At 41.8% G+C, this 22,491-nt stretch overlaps 1 protein-coding gene across 1 annotated transcript in view; it reads right to left on the bottom strand.

Annotated features, from left to right (window-relative positions):
• IGF1R (insulin like growth factor 1 receptor) overlaps nt 1-22,491 on the bottom strand; it is a 211,533-nt gene that overhangs the window by 16,256 nt on the left and 172,786 nt on the right. The window contains exons 11-16 of the mRNA XM_070953829.1: nt 20,554-20,690; nt 16,814-16,973; nt 14,785-14,890; nt 13,103-13,173; nt 7,194-7,423; nt 217-327 (exon numbers count right to left, since the gene is read on the bottom strand). Of these exons, the coding sequence (XP_070809930.1) occupies nt 217-327; nt 7,194-7,423; nt 13,103-13,173; nt 14,785-14,890; nt 16,814-16,973; nt 20,554-20,690 (815 nt within the window). The remainder of the gene's footprint in view (nt 1-216; nt 328-7,193; nt 7,424-13,102; nt 13,174-14,784; nt 14,891-16,813; nt 16,974-20,553; nt 20,691-22,491) is intronic.

The following is a 22,491-nucleotide window of genomic DNA, read 5'->3' as shown; positions in this document are numbered from 1 at the left end:
CAGGGTCTTATTTTCGGGGAAACACGGTAGCTGTAGCAACACGGAAAACATCTGCCTAAGAATTCAGAATAAGAGAATTACAGAGTCGGAAGGGACCCCGAAGGTCTTCTAGTCCAATTCAAAGGACTAGACTTCGTTGAACACCCTATTTTACTTGGGAAGCTATCTTCTTTTCACAAAGCACATGCAATTCCCACACCCCTACCACAAACATACTTCCGTGTCCGGGCGGAGAGACCGCAGGTAGCTCTTCAGATCTCCTCGGGTCATGAGTTCCATGATGACCAGAGTGGGCTGACCTTGAGAGACAACACCAAGGAGCCGAACCTGACAGAAGAAATAAGCAAATTAGATGCTTTGTAGCAGAAGGACAGGCCGAGCCTGGTGGTGGAGTCAAGAGAGGAATAGACTGGAGTCATTACGTTCCCACAGTGAACCGGTATGGAAGGTAAGTAGATTTGTTAGGGAATGGCTATAGCCTAACTGGTTGGGTTGGCAATATATATAAACCATCAATGCATGTTTGCAGTCAAAATGTAAAGTATAGCTTTAAGACTGTAATGCTGTATTGCATCATACTTGGCTAGCTCTGTAGCCAATGTACTTAACAGGAAGCTTGAATCATGGCTTATTTTTCTTATTACATTATTATTGCTACCTCTGCTCCTCTCTGCCTGTTCTCTCTGCATGATCACTGCTTGATCATTGCTACTTGTTGTTTTCTACTGTTTTACTGATTGTTTTACTGCTGTACTTGTTCCTGTTTGCAACTCCAAAAAGAACTGTTTTATTGCATATGACTACAACAACTGGTAAGAAGACTTTGTTTTTGGAATATCCCTGGATTGACAAATTAACTATCTTTATCTGTGTATGACCTGGATTGTTTATCGGACTTTGCTTTGCTTTTTCCTAAAAATAAAAGAATATCACAATTCAGTGTGTCTGTGTATTGACAGTGCTTATTCACAATCACTCTCAGTCGTTTCTCATGTGCACAACCTTGCTACTCAAGGGTTACTCTGCGCATATTCCTTAACAAGATTTCAGCCCTAGGAGACTTCCGGTTTCCTTGTCTTCGGCGACGGCGGCGCTCTTTGAAGCTCCGCCAGCCCCGCCGCCTGTAGAGCCGCTTCGAGACGAAGAAGCGGCTCGAAAACTTCTAGATCCAGAGGATTGAAGAAGGAGAGATCGCAGGGCACAGGTTGAGCCCCTGTAACCCCCCAGGGAAGTTTCTGGGGAGGGAACAGGCGTGGCTCCCTTCCAGCCTGCTGAAACTCCGGGCGACGTGGGACGATTCTGCTTTTGCAGAACAAGCCGGCTGCAGGAAACTTAAAGTGAAAGAACCGGCTTTAATAAACAGCGAAACTACCTGAATCCTGAAATTTGGAAACGCAAGTATCAGCACTTTATTGACTTTCAATTTGAGAAATGCGAGTGAGTGAAAGTGCTTTGAAAAAACATGGCGCCTAGCCTCAGAGTTAACGAGCCAGCGAATGTGGATTGGTGAAGTTATCTTGTTTTGTTACAAAGTTTCCAAGTTGCTACAAAGTTGCCTTGCTTGTTATAAGAGAAACAACAATTTCTCCCCTTTTAATACTGGACTTTGCTTTATTTTAACCCTTATTTGATTAAATCTGGGGGACTTTTTTAGAAGTCTTTGTGCAGGAGGGAAAGGAAAAGGAACTTCCCTCTTTAGAAAAACTAGATCACGAGCCAGGATGGCTTCAAAGAAGCAGGAAGGGAAGGCATTAGGGGGGGGGATCCCCCACACACAAACATGAAACGCAACTTCCCCCTGCTCAACAGTTACAAACTCAGAAAAAAGAATTTGATGTGGGAGATTTAAAAGAATTTATTTCTAAAACTTTGGATGATAAATTTCAAAAATCTCAACAGGAGATAGATGATAAACTTCAAAAATCACATCAGGAATTTATGCAGGAAATTAATGAAGTTAAAGACATGGTGAATCAGAATCAAAAAAAGGTGACCAAAAAAATATCAGAAGTGGCGTCTGGCCTGGTAGAATTTATTGGGAAAGTTGATTTTAAAGTTGAAGAATTTAAATCAGAAGTTAATGTTAAGATGAAAGACAATGATTATAAAATTGATGAAGTTGACAATAAAATGCAGAGAATTGAAGATGAGATTGTTATGATACAATTCCGGGCGATGGAATTTGCCATACGGCTTCGGGGAATTCGAGAGGAGGAGAGACAGGATTTGAGACAAGTTTGCTCTGAAGCCTTGGCTAAGATTTTACAAGTTAATCCTGATTTGGTATTTCATAAAATAGATAAAATTTACAGAGTGAACTCTTGGGTGGCCAGACAAAGACAACTGCCCAGAGATGTGGTCATATATTTTACTGATAGAGAAATTAGAAATGATATCCTGCAAAAATCTTTTCACACTTCTGTACAAGTGGGGGGCTCACGACTTGAAATTTTTAAAGAATTACCTCCTAAAATGCTGAAAGCTAGAAAAGAATTTGGTTTTCTTGTTAAGGAATTGAAAAATTTACAGATACCCTTCCGGTGGGACGCACCAGCTGGGATAATTTTTAGATATAAGGGAGAAGGATATCGGCTGAATACCGTGGAGAAGGCACAACACTTTTATAGTACTATTCTTAAGGAAAGAACACCATCTCCACGTACATCTACAGTTTTGGAGATTAAGGAGAGTGAAGAGAGGCAATTGAAAGAACAGTCTAAACAGGAATTAGAAACAGTGCAAGGTGCAGAAGGAGGTTTTCTGAGTGAGCCCTTGCTGGATTCTTCTCCAATTTTGGATTTGATTCAGTTGGCTGAAGTTAAAGATCAACGTATAACTAGAGCTCAATCCAAGCTACTTAAACAAAAGCAACAACAACAACAGGAAAGACAAGACAAGAAGGCAGTTAAGAGTACCATACAAGAGAGTGGCGCTATGGGAGGAGCGAGATCGAAGCTTTCGGATGAACTTCAAATATTTTGCTCTGCGCTCCAGAAAGAGGCTGATGACCTTTAAGTGTCTATCTTGGAACGTCAATGGGTTGAATTCAGCACAGAAAAGGAAGAAATTATTTACATATTTGAAACAATTTAATAATGATATAATATGTTTACAAGAAACGCATATTACAACTCAAGATCAAAAATATTTGATAAACTCAAAACTAGGAGCACATTTTATATCTTCAACTTCGCAGAAAAAGAATGGTGTGGTTATTTATGTAAATAAAAAATTAACAGCGAAAGTTATAGAAGCAGATCAAGATGGTAGGTTTGTAGCAATTGAATTGCTTACAGCAAATGGCCAAATTCTTTTGATTGGAATTTATGCTCCCAACCAACAACAGGACTATTTTTATAAGATGTTACATACTAAAATATTGCAATGGGACTATAGATCTATTTTAATTATGGGAGACTGGAATGGAGTAATTGATTCTAAACTAGATAAAAAGAGCTTGGCAAAGTCTAGAATTAGATTACCACAGACTTTTTTTGATATGAAAGAAGATATGGAACTAAAAGATGTTTGGAGAATACATAATTCAAATGAATTGGATTACACTTTTTTCTCTGATAGACATAGATCCTTTTCTAGGATTGATTTTATCCTGTTGTCAAATGATCTACTTGTTAAGACAAAAAGAACAAAGATTTTTCCAAGAACTTTGACTGACCATAGCCCTGTATGGATAGAAATTGAGATGGATAAGGTTGAGAGACGTTCTTGGAGATTAAATGAGAACTTGTTTAGATATGAAAAAAATACAATAGAACTTAAAAAGCATTTGAAAGAATTTTTTGAAATAAATTTGAATAAAGGTACTCCAATTGAAATTGTTTGGGACGCAAGTAAAGCTTATATGAGAGGGGTACTTATCTATATGAACTCTAAACAAAGACTGTTCCGACAAAAGAAAAGATTTGAGTTGGAAACGGAAATAAAGAATAAAGAACAGCTACTTATTAAAAACCCAACAGATGAAAGAATGCGAAGTACTATAAAACTTTTGAAAGACCAATTTCAAATGCTTATGGCGGAACAAGTTGCAACAAGCCTACAATATGCGAAGCATAATACATTTTGCAACGCTAACAAACCGGGCAGATGGTTGGCTTACACATTGAGGAAAAAACAAAGTATACGGACTATCGATAGTATTGATATTGGAGGGAAAGAAATCTTTCAACAAAAATTAATTAAAGAAGCTTTTGTGGACTATTATACTAAACTATATGCTAAAGAAGAGGTGCAGAATGGACTTATAGAAAAATATTTAAATGATAAGAGAGTTACAAAAATTACTGATCAACAAAAGGAAAGAATGAATTATCCTATAACAGAGGAGGAGATAACAGCAGCAATTAAACAGTTAAAAACAGCCAAAGCTCCTGGCACGGATGGTTTGACTGCAGTGTATTACAAAACTTTACAAGCTGAAATGGTGGGACAACTTAGAGATTTATTTTGTAACATTCAACAAGGGGGTAAAATACCCCCATCTTGGACAACTGCTTATATATCTTTGATACCAAAAGAACAAGTTGGTCCTAAAAAACCAGAGAATTACAGACCAATATCTCTTTTGAACACAGACTATAAAATTTATGCGAAGGTATTAGCCAACAGGTTGATGCCAGTAATTCAAAAGGTGATTCATGAGGACCAAGCGGGATTTATTGAAGGCAGATATATGAAGGACAATGTAAGGCAAGTAATAGACTTATTGGAATATCTTGATAAGAATAAACAGATTCCTGCAGTGCTGGCGTTTTTGGATGCAGAGAAGGCCTTTGATAGAGTGGATTGGAATTTTCTACTAAAGACTTTAAAAAAGATGGACTTTGGGGACCAATTTATACAGGCGATCTCAGCAATTTATCAAGAGCAAAAGGCACAGATTATTATTAATGGAAGTTTGACGACAGAGTTTAAAATTGAAAAAGGAACAAGACAGGGATGTCCGTTGTCCCCACTTTTATTTATTTTAACGTTGGAAGTCTTGCTAAACACAATACGGGACTCTAAAATTTTGAAAGGCATAATGATAAGGCAAGAGGATTACAGAATAAAGGCATTTGCAGATGATCTGGTTGTTACCCTATCACAACCAATGGAATCAATAATCTTGATGAATGACATTATACAAGACTATGGTAGAGTTTCAGGCTTTAGATTGAATTCAAAAAAGACTAAAATGATAGTTAAAAATATGACACAAGATCGTAAACATGAGCTTGAAAGGAGGGCAGGTTTTGAAATTGTACCTAAGGTAAAATATCTTGGAGTTCAGGTTGCAGAATCAAATATGAAATTGTTTCAAAATAATTATGAGGTGTTGTGGCCAGAGGTCCAGAAAGACATGGAGACTTGGAAAAAGCTGCAACTGTCTTTACTTGGAAGAATAGCAGCAGTTAAGATGTATATTTTGCCAAGATTTCTGTTTTTGTTTCAAATGATTCCGGTGCTTAAAAGTGATAAACAATTGAAAGTTTGGCAGTCTGGTGTGAATAAGTTTGTCTGGAACGAGAAGAAGCCGAGAGTGAAACTGAAAATTATGCAAGATGTTCCAGAAAGAGGAGGCCTTAAACTCCCAAACCTACAGTTATATTATGATGCTGCAGCTTTAACTTTAACAAGTGATTGGTTTGGAAGTAAAAAGACTGGAATACTGAACGCAGAAAGTTTTGATCTCGAATTTGGATGGCATGCTTATTTATTTTATGACGACAAAGTAGATAAAGTATTTAAAAGTCATATGCTTAGAGACTCTTTGATGAGAGTTTGGAAGAAGCACCGACTCAAATGGGATTATAAAATACCGTTATGGCTGGATCTTGGTCATACTATGTGGAATACAAATATAATGTCACTCGGGGGGTTTTTATATAAAGAGGTTCTTTTCACAGATGCGGGCAGATGGCAGCTGAAGACATTACAGTCACTGTTGGATGAAGGAATTAATTTAACTTGGTTACAATATAATCAATTACAATTGAGATGGAAAGAGGACCAAAAAACTGGTATTATGTTGCATGAAGAAGAATTGGTTAGACATATAAGAGAGAAAGGTCCAATGCATATTAAAAGGCTTTATAATGTTTTGCTAGAAAGGGATTCAGAAACTGAATTAGTTAAAGATTGTATGATTAAGTGGGCACAAAATTTTGAAGAACCAGTGATGTTGGAAACATGGGAAAATATTTGGGTTCAGAATGTTAAATTTACACAGTCGCAGAACCTGAGGGAAAATTTCTACAAAATGTTTTATAGATGGCATTTAGATCCCAAAAAGTTGTCATGTATGTACCCTAATGTTCAGCCAAAATGTTGGAGATGTGAATGTTTGGATGCTACGTATTATCATGTTTGGTGGACCTGTAGGAAAGTTAAGGCTTTTTGGATAAAAATTTGGTGGGTCATGCAGAATGTTTTGAAGAAAAAAATTCAATTTTCTCCACAATTGTTCTTATTGGGTATAGTTAAGGGTTTTACACGGGGTGAAATAAAACTAATATTGTATATGATAACAGCAGCAAGATTGTTGATAGGTAAATATTGGAAGAATGAAGCTTTGCCTACTATCGAGGAATGGATTTTGAAGATTTCAGCGTATTTAAAAGATTGTTCACAAGAGACTTATGAATGGGAATGGAAAAGGTGGATAGAATATGTTCAGAACAAATACCAAACTAGAAAGTATCAAATAGCTTTTATTTGAAAATAATGTATTAGAAATATTTTAATGTAAAGAGACAAAGAGGAAAAATTATATAGGGGGAGGGATGGGTTCAGGCTTATATATTAGTGTTATTAGTTATGAGTATGTAATAGGGAAGTCTGGGGGGGGAGGGTTAGGGAGGGTTAGGGAGGATGGGAAGTTTGGGGAGGGAGGTGGGGGGGTGAAAAAAGGGGTGAAAATGTAATTGTAAAACTTTTGCAATAAAAAAAAAAAAAAGATTTCAGCCCTGGGTCCAATGTCTAGATGGCAATCAGGTGACTGTGTGGCCACTGGGACCGCTGGGACTTTGAGGACTGGTTGTTAAGTACCACAAGTTCAGCGCTGTTGTGACTTCAAACAGTCACTGAAAAGATGGCTGGTAAGCGAGGACTACCACTAATGTACATGTAAGTCTGGGATGGCGGAAAGAAGTTGAGAAATCAACACAGCTTGGCAGAGTTCAGTCACTTACAACGTGGTGGCAGTTGAACTCCTTCATCACCGAAGCTTCGTTCAGAAACTCGATCCGCTCCCTCATGCTTGCTGATTCGTTGACGGTCTTGATGGCCACTCTGGTTTCTGGCTCGTCTTTCACAACCCCTTTGGCTACTCCCTCATAGACCATGCCGAAGGAGCCTTGTCCAAGTTCCCGACACATCGTAATCTTTTCTCTGGGCACTTCCCATTCATCTGGCACATACACTATAAAATAATAATAATAATCACAAAAGTAGTTTGTGAAAATCACCGCGGTGCGTAAGGAGGGGAAAGAAGGGGAGCTCATTATATTTGCAGAGGACCCCAAGCTAGGGAGAAACAGCCCACGCTTGAGATACAGGGGTGTCAAGCTCTATTTCACTGAGGGCCGCATCAGGGTTGTGTTCGACCTCGGGGGGGGGGGGGGCTGGGTGGACGTGGCCAGGGTGGGTGTGGTTGGCTCAACGTCACTTGTGTTGGGGGCACCTGTGGTGGCCCGAGCACTCTGCCAGTGAAAATGGAGCTCCGGAGGGCTGCATTGGCAGAGGCACCATGGGCCGGTCCTTCGCTGTTTCCAGGGCGGCCCCACGGGCCAGATCTAAGCCTTGAGTTTGACACCCCTGCTTTAGAAGATAGGCTCAACATCCCGAAGGATCTGGATAGACTTGGAGACTGGGCCATATCCCCAAAAATGAGGTTCAGTGCAGTAGTGGGTTTCAAATCCCGTCGCTACCAGTTCGCTCATGGGTACATGGATGCTCACGCACTTGTGACACTTCTGCACATGCACAGACCTCCAGGCGGGTGGGCGGAGCCTCCCGCTGCTACCGGTTCGCCTGACTCAGGGCAAACCGGTAGCAACCCACCACTGGTTCAGTGGTAGGATCATACGGTCTTACACTTAGGTAGCAAACAAAAACACAGGTATAGAATAGAATAGAATAACTGAGTTGGAAGGGACCTTGGAGGTCTTCTAGTCCAACCCCCTGCTCAGGCAGGAAACCCTACACCACTTCAGACAAATGGTTATCCAATCTCTTCTTGAAAACTTCCAGTGTTGGAGCATTCACAACTTCTGGAGGCAAGTTATTCCACTGATTAATTATTCTCAATGTCAGGAAATTTCTCCTTAGTTCTAAGTTGCTTCTCTCCTTGATTAGTTTCCATCCATTGTTTCTTGTCCTGCCCTCAGGTGCTTTGAAGAATAGTTTGACTCCCTCTTCTTTGTGGCAACCCCTGAGATATTGTAACATAGATGACACCTGACTCAACACTAGTAATTGTGACAGGAATTTATGTGTTCTAGTGGGCAGCCACTTAAATATGAGCCAGCAGCGTGCGTCAGCTGCCAAAAAAGCCAATGCAATCCTGGGTTTCATCAACAGAGGGACAGCATCAAGTTCATGTAAAGTTGTAGTATCATTTTATACTTTTCTGGTAAGATTGCACTCCAGTTTTGATTGCCACAATATAAAAAAAAGATGTCTTCTGCTCGAGCAGGGGGTTGAACTAGAAGGCCTCTAAGGTCCCATCACATCTGTTATTGTATTCTGGTGTGAAAGCCACAGTACAAGCTGACAGCCTTAGAGACAAGGAAGTTTCCTTTTCCTGGAATAATATAACTATAAAAGGTCAATGTTTACATTCTTTCAATTTACACTCTTCCAATGTTTACGTTCAAACATAACATGCTTTGAAACCATTGTGTGGCGTCTCCTGTTGTAATCCTGCCCCTAAATTATAAGGTTAGGAATGGATGAAATCCAAGAATATAAAGCAACGGTGTTGACATGTTACACTGAACTGTGTTTCTTTACTCACAGCTTAGCAAAGGAACCCACAACGCCTGCATTCTCACAACATGCTAAGCCTACACCTAACCCAAACTTATCGTGCGTAACTTTATGGCTAAAGTTCCCAATTACAAATCAGTGAATCTAGGAAAATAGCATCACAATTTACACCTCCAGATGATCCAGAGGAAAACGTGCAGATAATGAGAGGAATCGTAGGAGGCCAAAATTTTCAGGATCTGAACTACCAGACAATTTAACATTTGGCCTCACAGCACCTCATCAGAACATCTTAAGGAAGGAGAAGAATACTCCAATTAGAATCTGAACTGTACTTCTTGAACGTGAAATAATGCAAAGTTGGTTAAAAGTCCGTTGGGAACAAATGACCGCTCAGGTAGATAAAAATATCTCAGATTACATTCATCAGCATGTTTCAGCCATTTGTTTTCTCCTGAACCCTGAGATGGCTTTTTAAAATGAGCCACAACAGCCAGCCTTTTTGACTTCAAGAATAAAAACAAAATCAAGATTTTAACAGCAGTGTTCATTTTTTTCTTTCTTTCTCCTGCTTCTTTCCGATGTTAACGGTGAAGTGACCCTCCCAAGATTAAATCGAAACTTGTAAACTGAAAATCCCCAGCTTGGGCGACAGAATCTACATTCTGAAATGCATGACAGAGAAAGCGGTAGGGGGGGAGCTTATTTTGTTCAGTTCTACATAATAATAATAAATAATAATTTAAAAAAAGGGGGGGAACTTTTGATGCATCCTTTTTTAATCCTCCACTCTTCAAGTGTTTCTCAATCTTGGCAACTTTAAGATGCGTGGATTTCCACTCCCAGAGTTCCCTAACCAGCATGCTGGTTAAAAGAATTCTGGGAGTTGGAAGTCCATAGGTCTTAAAATTACGAAGGTAACTTTAAATCCTGACATCTGAGGGAGAGCTATTTCACTCATTAGCCAAAAGGAGCCTGGATAGCTCAGCAGACTAATGCATTGTAATTTAACACCAACTGCCTGCAATTATTGCAGATCTACTAGGCCTCCAGGTAGTTAAGAAAACAAAATATCTGGGAATATGGATTACCGCAAGACTATCTTCATTAAAGGATGATAATTATATTCCCTTATTGCAGAAAACCAATCAAGATCTCGATAGGTGGAGGAGACTTAAATTGTCCCTGACCGGGAAAATTGCGGCGATCAAAATGAATATTCTACCGAAATTTCTATTTTTATTTCAAAACATACCGGTATCACTGGATAAAAAATTCTTCCTGGATTTGAATAAATATATCAGGAATTTCTTGTGGGAGGGTAAGAAATCAAGGATATCTCTTAAGACACTTCAAGGGAAAAGAAATTTGGGAGGGTTTGGGCTCCCTGATTGGGAATTATACCAAAAGGCGGCAAAAATAATTTGGATAAAGGAGTGGATTAAATTAAAAGAAGGGAGAACTCTGACACTAGAAGGACATGACCTCCACGAAGGATGGCATGCTTACCTCTGGGATATAAAGGATAGGAGGAAAACGTATTTTCATAAACATAAAATAAGAGAGACATTGATTTGTACGTGGCGGGAAATTAGACAGAAGATATATACCAAGGTTCCTAGCTGGTTGTCGATTATGGAAGCTCTAGTGGTCCCAAATAGGAGAGGAAACTATAAAATGGGCACATATAAGGATATCTTGGACGAAGAAGGGAAGCTCAAACCTTTGGAAGCATTGAGGGACCAGGGGTTCAATCTGGATTGGTGGAACTATCTCCAAATTAAGTCTAGATTTCAAGAAGATAGAGATAGAAGGGGTATTGAAATGAAATATGGATATTTTGATAAAATTATTTGGGGTCCAGATAAGAAAATGCTATCCAAAATTTATAACTTTATATTAGATGAGGATAGAGCGGAGATGATAGCTAAAAAACAGTTAAGCATTTGGGAGAAAAACTTAGGATATGGCCTTAATTTCAATGACTGGGAGACAGCTTGGAATAGGAATCTCAAAATAACAAAATCGTCAACATTCAGGGAAAACCACTACAAAATGTTGCATAGGTGGTATCTAGCCCCGGACAGGCTGGCTAAAATATTCCCAAACTCTTCTGCTTTATGCTGGAAATGTGGAAAAACGGTCGGCACCTTTTATCATCTTTGGTGGACTTGTCCCGAGACCAAAAAGTTTTGGTTAAAGATCCGACTCTGGCTCTCTGAAATAATGGGACAGGAGATAGTCCTGGCCCCGGAATTCTTTCTCTTAGGTATGACGGAAGATGGTCTCAACAATAATAAAACCCATTTGGCAATTCAAATTATTACTGCGGCTAGAATAGCCTTTGCGAAACTTTGGAAATCTAAATCTACCCCCTCTGAGGAAACATTAATAAATAAAATCCTAGAGTGCGCAGAGATGGCTAAACTGACAAACGAGCTAAAAAATGAAGAAAATTCTAAGCACTATGAAGTATGGGGAATTTGGTATAATTGGTTAAAGAATAGGATAAAAGTATGATAATAGGCTATAGTTGCTTAAACACCAGAAATGGACTCAATTGTATAGAAATGTAGAGGATTATATAGTATTGTATAATATAATGTATAGTGATAGTTATGGATGGAATCCATCCAATATTTGACTTATGAAATGTGTAAACACCGTACCCCGGATCAAGATTGAGATTGTATTTTGTCTTTTTAAATATTGGAAAACTCAATAAAGTATATATATATAAAAAAAAAAAAAAAAAAAAGTCCGTTGGGAACAAATGACCGCTCAGGTAGATAAAAATATCTCAGATTACATTCATCAGCATGTTTCAGCCATTTGTTTTCTCCTGAACCCTGAGATGGCTTTTTAAAATGAGCCACAACAGCCAGCCTTTTTGACTTCAAGAATAAAAACAAAATCAAGATTTTAACAGCAGTGTTCATTTTTTTCTTTCTTTCTCCTGCTTCTTTCCGATGTTAACGGTGAAGTGACCCTCCCAAGATTAAATCGAAACTTGTAAACTGAAAATCCCCAGCTTGGGTGACAGAATCTACATTCTGAAATGCATGACAGAGAAAGCGGTAGGGGGGGAGCTTATTTTGTTCAGTTCTACATAATAATAATAAATAATAATTTAAAAAAAGGGGGGGAACTTTTGATGCATCCTTTTTTAATCCTCCACTCTTCAAGTGTTTCTCAATCTTGGCAACTTTAAGATGCGTGGATTTCCACTCCCAGAGTTCCCTAACCAGCATGCTGGTTAAAAGAATTCTGGGAGTTGGAAGTCCATAGGTCTTAAAATTACAAAGGTAACTTTAAATCCTGACATCTGAGGGAGAGCTATTTCACTCATTAGCCAAAAGGAGCCTGGATAGCTCAGCAGACTAATGCATTGTAATTTAACACCAACTGCCTGCAATTATTGCAGTTTCGAATCTCGCCAAGGCTCAAGGTTGACTCAGCCTTCCATCCTTTCTAAGGTAGGTTAAATGAGGACCCAGTTTGTGGGGGCAATAAGCTGACTTTGTATAAATATACAAAAGTATGAAGGCTATTGCTTAATGCATTGTAAGCCGCCCTGAGTCTCCGGAGAAGGGCGGCATATAAATCAAATAATAATAATAAAAAAAGCAGGGAGCTTTGATTAAAACCAGCAACTTGGATCATTCTAAAGGGGGAGGGGGTGTGGAAGTGGGGGGGGGGGAGGAGAGGATGAAAAAGAAATGGAATAGGAGGAGGAGAAAGAGAAGAAGAGGAGGAGGAGTTGAGGGAGGATTGTGAGGTTCTTGATGCTCTCTGAGCTTGGTAGTTTTCTTGCAATGTTTCATGACCCAACTAGGTAAGATGAACAGTGCTAGAAAGCAGTGCAGGGTGCAGAGAGGAGGAGGAGGAGGAGGAGGAGGAGGAGGAGGAGGAGGAGGAGGAGGAGGGGAGGAGGAGGAGGAGGAGGAGGAGGAGGAGGAGGTGGAGGAGGAGATTGAGATTGAGATGACTTCATCTTGAGCAACTGCCTCCCTGTTCAACAAGAGGAGCGAACGCTTCCTTTCCCTTCTGCCAAACTCCATTCAGCCACCTCCAAGGCTTTGCTTCTGAAGAGCGTCAAAAGCCAACTTACCATCCGAAGCGCTGAAATATTCAGGATTCACAGAAGCGTAAAGCACTCCGTTTCCAAGCCTGTCGCTGTTCCTGTTAAAATATAAGCAATTACTTCTTCACGTTGATATACTCACCTCTCACCAAAAAAAAAAAAAAAAAAAAAAGGACAGAATCTTCACACTATTTTGGGCCTCTCACCTGGCGCTCTGTTCTGGGACTTGCTGTTAAAAACGCCCACACCCCACTAACTACTTTTAGCATGCTATATGGAGGTGCGAGGAATCCGATGTGTTACTTCCTACGTCTTATGCAATGGTGAATCCCTTAAATTTGCATTTTCAGGTGATGTTTATTTCCTAAAATTGATCTCTGGAGTTGCGTAAACGTAGCTTTTCACACAGGCCTCTGTGAGGAAAAACTGAGGCGCCTTTTCTTCCTTTCCCTCGCAATCACAAGTTTGAATCTGGGTTGTAAGGAGGGGTGAAATCCAGCAGATTCTGACAGGTTCTGGAGAACTGGTAGCGGAAATTTTGAGCAGTTCAGAGAACTGGCAAATACCACCTCTGGCTGGCCCCAGAGTGGACTGGGAATGGAGATTTTGCAATATCCTTCCCCTGGAGTGGGGTGGGAATGGAGATTTTGCAATATCCTTCCCCTGTTACGCCCACCAAGCCACTCCCACCAAACCACCCCACGCCCACCAAGCCATGCCCACAGAACTGGTAGTAAAAAAATTTGGATTTCACCACTGGTTGTAAGTACTTTTTGGGGGGCCTGTCATAACTTCAAATGGTCACTAAGCAATCAGTCATAAGTTGAAGTCTACCTCTAACTATTCCCCATCCACCTATCCCACTCCAGAAGCTTTGAAAGAAATCTTCAATTCATAGTAGAAAAAACTGACAGTTGCCAATGTTTTGACAAAAACTCTCGGGAGAAAGTGACAACTTTTCAGAAAATTGTATTCCATCTCCGTGAAGGAAGGATGAATGATGCAAGATCGGGATGGGACAACTTGCCACAGCCAATTCACCATGAGATAACTTACCCCAGGGCAACTCGCTGTGGGACAAATTCGACAATTCAATTTAATTATTTAAAATAATTTTAAAAATAATTTTAATTTTTCTCATTCCCATGTCATTCTGTCCCTCCTTCAGCATCCTTTCTTGAATGATTCTATTCCACCATTTCCTCGATATTGTTGTAACTCTCATCCCACAGCGAGTTGGCCGTGGCCAGTTGGCCGAAGCAAGATGGCCACAGTGAATTGACTGCGCCGAGTTGCCTTAGACCCAATACAAGATACCCTGAGACCTGCCTTTGTTCATTTTAATTATGCCAAGTAAACGAAACAAAAAAGCTTGGAAAGAAGCACGAGAGCTGCTTAAAATGAGGGGGGGTGGGAAGGATAGGAAGAAGCTGTTGGTACTTTTGGAATACTTAATATTGCCTATAATGTTTGTTCAGAATTATTTATTCCATTCTCTGGGATTTGCTTGGAGAGACATTGAGAGAGAGAGAGAGAGAGAGAGAGAAAGAGAGAGAGAGATTATATAACTATAAAGTGTTTCATAAGACTCCCTTCTCTCTGCAATCTCAGGCACCGAATCGAGGTCAGGTTAAAAGGAGCTCCGGTTGGGGGTAATAAACTGTGCTTTGCAACAGGGCCCGATCCACCCACCCTTCTGCCAGTCTCACCTCTTCTTGTTGCAGACGTAAAGCATGATGAGGAGCCCACCAATGATCAGCAGGACTGCAATTGGCAGCACGATGATCAGATGCAAGAAATTTCCATAGTCTGCTGCTGCAACGAAGAATACCCGGAGTTTAAAAAATACAACATCGTTTGTATGAGATGCTTTCACCAAACGGATTACCCTTCAGAGGCAGTCCTAACACAGGCCGTCCTCGACTTACGACCACAATTGAGCCCAACATTTCTGTTGCTAAGGGAAACATTTGTTAAGTGAGTTTTGCTTCCTTTTACCATTTTTCTTGCCCCAGCTGTGAAGCGAATGACTGCAGCTGTTAAGTTAGCAATGTGGTTGCGAAGTGAATTTGGCTTCCCTGTTGACTTGGGGAATCATACATGACCTTGGGATACAGCAACGGTCATAAGTATGAACCAGTTGCCAGATGTCTGAATTTAGATCATGCGATCATGGGAATGGCTTCATGGTAACTTTGAAAAGTGGCCGTCGGTCGCTGTTTTCAGTGCTACTGTAACTTTGAATGGTCACTAAATGAACTGTTCTTAAGTCGAGGACTACCTGTACATACCTCTCGGGACTGTGTTGAACTATTCAATTCTGTTTAAGATGGTGTGCTGGCTGGGGAATATGGGACTTGTAGTCCAACACGTCAAAAAAATGCCGTTTAGGGATCATTTGCATGTTCTGGAACAAAACTCTTAACTATACCTGGGACCACTCAAAAAAATTTCTCCCTTGTTAAAAATTTTACAGCAAGGAAATTCTCATCAAAACAGCCGGTGCCTAATAAATATATGAAATAACGGGTGGGGGTTGGGATTATAGAACATGGAATAATAGGGTTGGAAGGGACCTTAGAGGTCTTCTAGTCCAACCCCCTGCTTAGGCAGGAAACCCTACACCACTTCAGACAAACAGTGATCCAACCTCTTCTTAAAAACTTCCAGTCTTGGAGCCTTCACGACTTCTGCAGGCAAGTTGTTCCACTGGTTAATTCTTCTCGCTGTCAGGAAATTTCTCCTTCGTTCTAAGTTGCTTCTCTCCTTGATTAGTTTCCACCCATTGCTTCTTGTCCTGCCTTCCGGTGCTTTGGATAATAGGTTGAACCCCCCCTCATCTTTGTGGTAGCCCCTCAAATTTTCGGACATTGCTATCATGTCACTCCTACTCCTTCTTTTCTTTAGACTGGCCATGCCCAATCCCTGCAACCGTTCTTCAAATGCCTATACCAGGGACGGCTAACCTTTTTGCTATCGCGTGCCAAAAGCGGAGGGAGTGCGGTGGGGAGGGGGTAGTGCACGCGCGTGCCCACATTCATAATTCAATGCGCCCACCCCCCCGAGCCTGCATATGCGACCCCACCCACTTCCCCCCGCTTTTGGCACGTGATGTCACGGTGGGCCCAGTAGGCCTGTTTTTTTTGCCCTCCCCAGGCTCCAGAGGCTTTTTTGGAGCCCGGGGAGGGCAAAAACAGCTTTCTCCAGCCCCCTGGAGGCCCTCCGGAGTCTGGAAACGACCCATTTCCCGACTTCCAGTGGGCCTGGAAGGCCCGGAAATTAGCTGGCCGGCATGCGCATGTGCGCTGGAGCTGAGCTAGGGCAATGCTCGTGTGTCCAGAGATATGGCTCCATGTGCCATGCGTGCCATAGTTTCGCCATCACAGGAAAAATACTATTCCAGACAAATAATGGACCATCACCATCAGTGATGGAGCCCCCACAACATCCAAGCCATTTCACTTATTTAATTGTTCTCACTGATAGGAAATGTATCCTTAATTCTAGGTTTCTTCTCTCCTTGATTAGTTTCCATTCATTGCTTCTTATCTGGCTTTCGGGTGCTTTGGAGAATAGCTTGTCCCCCTCTTCTTTGTGGCAACCCCCCAAATACTGGAAGACGGCTATCATGTCATCCCTAAACATTCTCTTTGTTAGACTAAACATACCCAGTTCATCATAATATCGTTTTTCCTCCTAAATCTGTTTTTCACTTCCAGGGTAACCAAAAATACTTACGTTTAGGTTGGACGTAGAACGAGATGGGCTCCGTCCAGGATCCGTTCCCAGCTAGCGAAGTGGCCTGCACTCTAACCGTGTAGTTTCCCGGGTTCAAATGAGTCAGTTTGGCTCCAGCAAGTTTCTTATATTCTTGTCTAGAAACGCATTCCCGTTTCTCCTGCAAAGTTGAGAAAGTACAGAAGAGAACGCATTAAAACGCATTTTTTTTAATTCATCTATCTTTTGCAAGGCAAGACAATTAATAAAGGACTTCAAGTTTCTCTGGAATCTTCTCCAACTACTTTTTTTCCTTTCTCCGTCCTGCATTTCAATTTCAAATTTCTTTATTACAGCCCTGAGGCTCCATGCAACCAAATAAATGAATAAATAAAAGAAGCATTACATAAGAGGAAAAACAATATAAGCACAGGCACAGGCAGTCCTCAACTTATCACCACAACTGAGCCCAACATTTATGTTACTAAGTGAGGAATTTGTTAAGTGAGTTTTGCCCCCTTTTACAACTTTTCTCGCCACATTTGTTAAGTGAATCACTGCCGTTCTTAAATGATTAACACGGTTGTTACGTGAATCTGCCTTCCCCGTTGACTTTGCTTGTCAGGAGGCTGCAAAAGGAGATCACATGACCCCGGAACACTGCAACCGTCATAAATTTGAGTCAACTGTCAAGCATCCAAATGTAAATCACACGGCATGGGGATGATGCAACGGTCATAAGTGTGAAAAATGGTCATCAGTGTGAAAAATGATCTTTAAGTCACTTTTTTCCAGTTGTAAGTTCGAACAGTCACTAAACGAACTGCTGTTAAGTCGAGGACTGCCTATATAACAGAGTCTTCCTTTGCAATTGCACACAACTCCCAATTGTGTGCAATTGGGAGTTTTTCCTCCCAATTGCACACAATCTGAGCAATCTTGTACAATATTTTGCAAGGCAATTTGTGTATGTTCACTCGCAATATAAAAAACGTGCTAAAAAGATACACCCAATCCTTCAGGAGGCTGCCTGGCTTGATTTAAACAGATTTCCGAAGAACAAAAGAGAACATTGTACAAATGCTCTTCTTAAAGATTTAGTTTTGACAGTGAAAACAGAGAAACCTGCTTTTCTGCTTGCTTTGTTTTCCCAAAATGGCACAGTTCCATCAAGTGACTTCACCCCAAAAAAAAAAAAAACCCCTCAGGAAACGGCCTTACCAAATCAGAAATTGATTCGCTCCCTAACACAGGTCTCTCCTGCATGGTAGAATTACAATGCCCATCATCCCTGGCCTGGTTGCTGAGTGCCTGAAGTTTGGTCATTTGACTGTGCTGGGGGGGGACCCCCACTGGGTTGGAACTTCGAATCTGGGTGTCTCGTATAGATTTTAATTATCAAAAACAAGTCATAACAAATGCGAATAAATGGGAAGCTGCAGTTAAACTGTACACACAAATACCTACACAAAACAATAACAGTTGTTGGGTTGAGAGATCCTTGGTGGTTTTGCATATGTCTCATTACCCAACATCATCAGTGCCAGTAAGGATGGGGGATTGCTTTCAATTTATGTTCTAGTGCAGTGATGGCCAACCTTTTTGCCGTCGCGTGCCAAAGGCGGAGGTTGCATGGGGGGGTTGCGCACATGCGTGCCCACACCCATAATTCACCCCTACTGCGCATGCGGTCATGACCCCCCCCCGCACTCGTCCCACTTTTGGCATGATGGCACAGTGGGCCCGGTAGGCCTGTTTTTCGCTCTCCCCAGGCTCCAGAGGCTTTCTTGGAGCCTGTTCGAATCTCACCAGGCTCAAGGTTGACTCAGCCTTCCATCCTTTCTAAGGTAGGTAAAATGAGGACCCGGATAGTGAGGGCAATAAGCTGACTTTGTATAAATATACAAAAGTATGAAGGCTATTGCTTAATGCATTGTAAGCTGCCCTGAGTCTCCGGAGAAAGGCGGCATATAAATCAAATTAAAAAAAAAAAGTTTTAACTTCCAGGTGGATAGCCTTCAACTCCCAAAATTCTCACTGAAGGCCATGACGGCTGTGAAATTCCGAGATTTGATTTGAAGCCCTGGAGTTTAGAAACGTTGAGAAACTTTGCCTTAATCATAATGGGGACTCAAAGCACTAAGACGCAATTAAATGAAAGGACATCTTACTTTTAAAAACCTAGCACAGCATGATAATCACCAGGAATACGGTCACAACCAGCCGATAACCAGCCTTTTCGCTAAACCTTTCCAGCATCTTTTCTTGAAACGTGATCTACCCTGTTGTGTTGTGTTGTGTTGTCCACCTTTGTTGCAAGATACACCTCTGGGTTAAGATCTTATCCTGATATCTGATATTCCATTGCTTGGGGCCAATATTCTCTGTAAAGGTTTCGTGCCTGGGTGTTATGTAAGCATTCAGGAAGTTTGAACCGGAGGACTTTTTAATTCCTGGTTTGGAAATATAACCAAACAACAGGCAATCCTCAATTTACAAACGCAGTTAGAAGCAGAATTTCCGTCGTTAAGCAAAGCAGCTGTTAGGGGAGCCGTGCACGATTTTATGACCTCTTTTGCCGTGGTCGCTAAGTGACTCACTCGGTTAAGTGAGCCACATGGTTGTTGAGCGAATCAGGCTTCCCTCGTTGACTTTGCGTGTTGGAAGCCAGCTTGGAAGGTCATGAATGGCGATCACGTGACCCCAAGACCAGGGGTGAAATGCTCCCGGTTCGGACCCGATCGGGTGACCCAGTAGCGATGGCGGTGGGTAGTTCAGAGAAGCGGGTAGCAAAAATCCCTGCAAACCCCCCCCCCCCCGCCCAATCACCCCATCCCTACTTGCCCGCTTGGCAGCATGCTGCTTCTTTTGGGCTCGCTCGCTTTTCTTGTGTTACTTTGGCTGCTGCAATCCATTGGATCAGCTAGCAACTCAATCTGCCTGCCTGCAATCAATCCAATCGGTAAGCAACTCAATCTGCCTGCCTTGTGCCTTCAATTTGGTAATTGAGGGGTTTTTGGGGGGGGGGGGGGCTTTAAAAAAATGGGTTATTGGGGTTTTTTTTAGGAGTTTTTTTTTTTTAGACATAGCACTTTAAAATTAAGGAAGTTTTAAATTTAGCTGCTTTTATCTAAAAATATAAATAAAATAAAATAATAAAATATTTGTGCAGCTTTCTGAGATTTGGTGTGTTTCTGTACTGTTTCACTCTAACTACACAAACACACAAAATCTCACAAAGCTGTATGTGGCATTTTGCGTGGGAGAAGTGTGAAAGTTGGTTTTTGAGCTTTTTGTGGCTGTGTGAGGCTCCTGTTTGTTGCAGGGGCCATTTTGGGTCAAGTGCAGCTGCTTTTACATTGTGTGTGAGTCAGTTGTGCTGTGCTGTGTGTAAAGTGTAAAAGTTGGTTTTTGGTACCTCTTATTGTTTTGTGTACTTTGTTTATTATTTTTATTATTATTGGCCATGCCCACCAGGTCACCTGACCACCAAGCCACACCCACCAATTAAGCCACGCCCACAGAACCAATAGGGAAAGTTTTTAGATTTCACCCCTGCCCAGGACACTACAACTGTCACAAGTACATGCCAGTTGCCAAGCTTATAAATTTTGATCACATGACCAACCGGATGTTGCAACGGTTGCAAGTGTGAATACTGGTTCTAAAGTCCCTTTTTTCAGTGATGTTGTAACTTTGAACAGTCGCTGAATGAACGATTGCAAATCGAGGACTACCAACAAAGTCATCAGTCTCCTTACCTCTCCATTTTGTCCATATTTGATTTCGTACATCAAAACCAATCCATTGGGGTTAACCGGCTCGGGCCACTTCAGGGATATGGTGTTTTCCTCCTTCCCTTCCCACGTTACACTTCCTGGAATGTTATCAGCCCCTTCTGTGGAAAGCGAGCACAAGAGACGATTCATTTATTTGTATCCCACCTCCCTTCCTCATCCCTATTTTTCCCACAACAACAACTCTGTGAGGTGGGTTGGGCGGAGAAAGAGTGACTGGCCCAAGGTCACCCAGCTGGCTTTCATGACTAAGGCGGGACGAGAACTCACAATCTCCTGGCGATAGGCCCAAAGTCACCCAGCCAGCTTTCCTGCCTAAGTGTCATACCCCCCGTCGGAGTCTGAATCTGCGGGGGGGAAGATGAGTTGAAACAAGAGCCGACAGAGACAGAGAGGGCGGCTCCGTTGGCTTTGGAGGAAACTGGGGGAGGAGCAGGAGAGCTCAGGCAAAGAGCAAGGACCACCCCCTCCTGATCCTAGAGCACGGAGAGAAGAGAGAAGGCGAGACCAACGCAGACTGAGCTGGCTACAAGGGAGGAGAGTGCCCCGCCCCCCTTCACAAGGCACACCTTGTAAGGAGGGGCCGGTGGGAGGGGCTTTTGTAGGGAACAAGCATTGAATCTATGGAGCCTTGTGTGCACTAGCTGACGCCTGGAGATTACTGTACTCTGTCTTGTGGCTTGCCCAGTTTGCCCAGCCCTGGTTACTGTTTGGCTAACCTTGCTTACTGGACTACTCACAGCCATAGGCTATTGAAAGTGCGTGTGAGAGCTTTGCTCCAGGACTTGTAGTAAACATGGGAATGTTTGGGGGCAAAGATGGAGCAATATAAGGGAGTTAGACCTGTTCTCTGGCTCTGGGTCATCACACTAAGGCAGTGCTAGAACTCACCGTCTCCTGGTGATAGGCCCAAAGTCACCCAGCTGATTTTCATGGCTAAAACAGGATTTGAACTCACTGTTTTCTGCTTTCTAGCCCGGTGCCTTAACCACTAGACCAAAGTGGCCCTTTGACTGAACTCTAAAGCTGAGTTCTAAGATACTATAACTTTGAACCAATTTGACCTGGAAGTTCTATATTTAGCCAAGAAAAGGAAGTTTTTAAAAAACAGGAACTTTTAGGCAGTTTACAGCAATAAAAAGGAAGAAATGAAAAGCGGGTAAACTGAAGTAAAATAAGGCAAAGGACCACAATGAGAATGCATCAATATGATAATCATTATCATTACCTTATACCATTACATCAAGGAGTTTCAAGGAACTCTCAGTAGCTCCTAAGCGCTTAGCTCTTCAGCTGTTTACTGAACGCCTTATTCTCCTAATCCTGACTATAAAATCTGCAAATTGTATTTTGGTTACATGCTACAATCCTTTCAAAACTTACTGACAAAAGTGAAATGTTTAAAGCGGCTGAAGAGGAAAATGATTTAAGTCCTGCGGGAGGATCTTACCAATACTATTAAATTTTATGAACTACCTTGTTGAATTTATCCCGGCCCCACCGGACACAGGATGTCAATCAACAGAAGTCCTGACTCAAATGACATTGCAGCCCTCTTCCTTCATCAACTCTCACTTCTAAGATCAAACTACGAGGGAGTTTACGCGCCAGATTGGACTGCGATGCTTTCTTAAGCTACACGTACAACTAAATAAAAGTGCTCTCTACATGGGGCTCCCCTTGGGGTGCACCTGGAGGCTCCAGCTGGTCCAGAACGCGGCCGCGTGGGGGATTATGGGAGTGACGGAGCGCTCCCATGTGACACCTCTCCTGCGCGAGCTGCACTGGTTCCCGGTGGTCTTCCGGGTGCGCTTCAAGGTGTTGGTGACCACCTTTAAAGCGCTCCATGGCTTAGGGCCGGGGTATTTACGAGACCGCCTTCTGCCACAAATAGCCTCCCAC

Source organism: Pituophis catenifer, unplaced genomic scaffold (assembly GCF_029215685.1).
Source record: "Pituophis catenifer annectens isolate HBS135680 unplaced genomic scaffold, rPitCat1.0.hap2 SCAF_14, whole genome shotgun sequence".
Taxonomy (NCBI): Eukaryota; Metazoa; Chordata; class Lepidosauria; order Squamata; family Colubridae; genus Pituophis; species Pituophis catenifer.
This window is presented reverse-complemented; position numbering and strand designations above follow the sequence as displayed.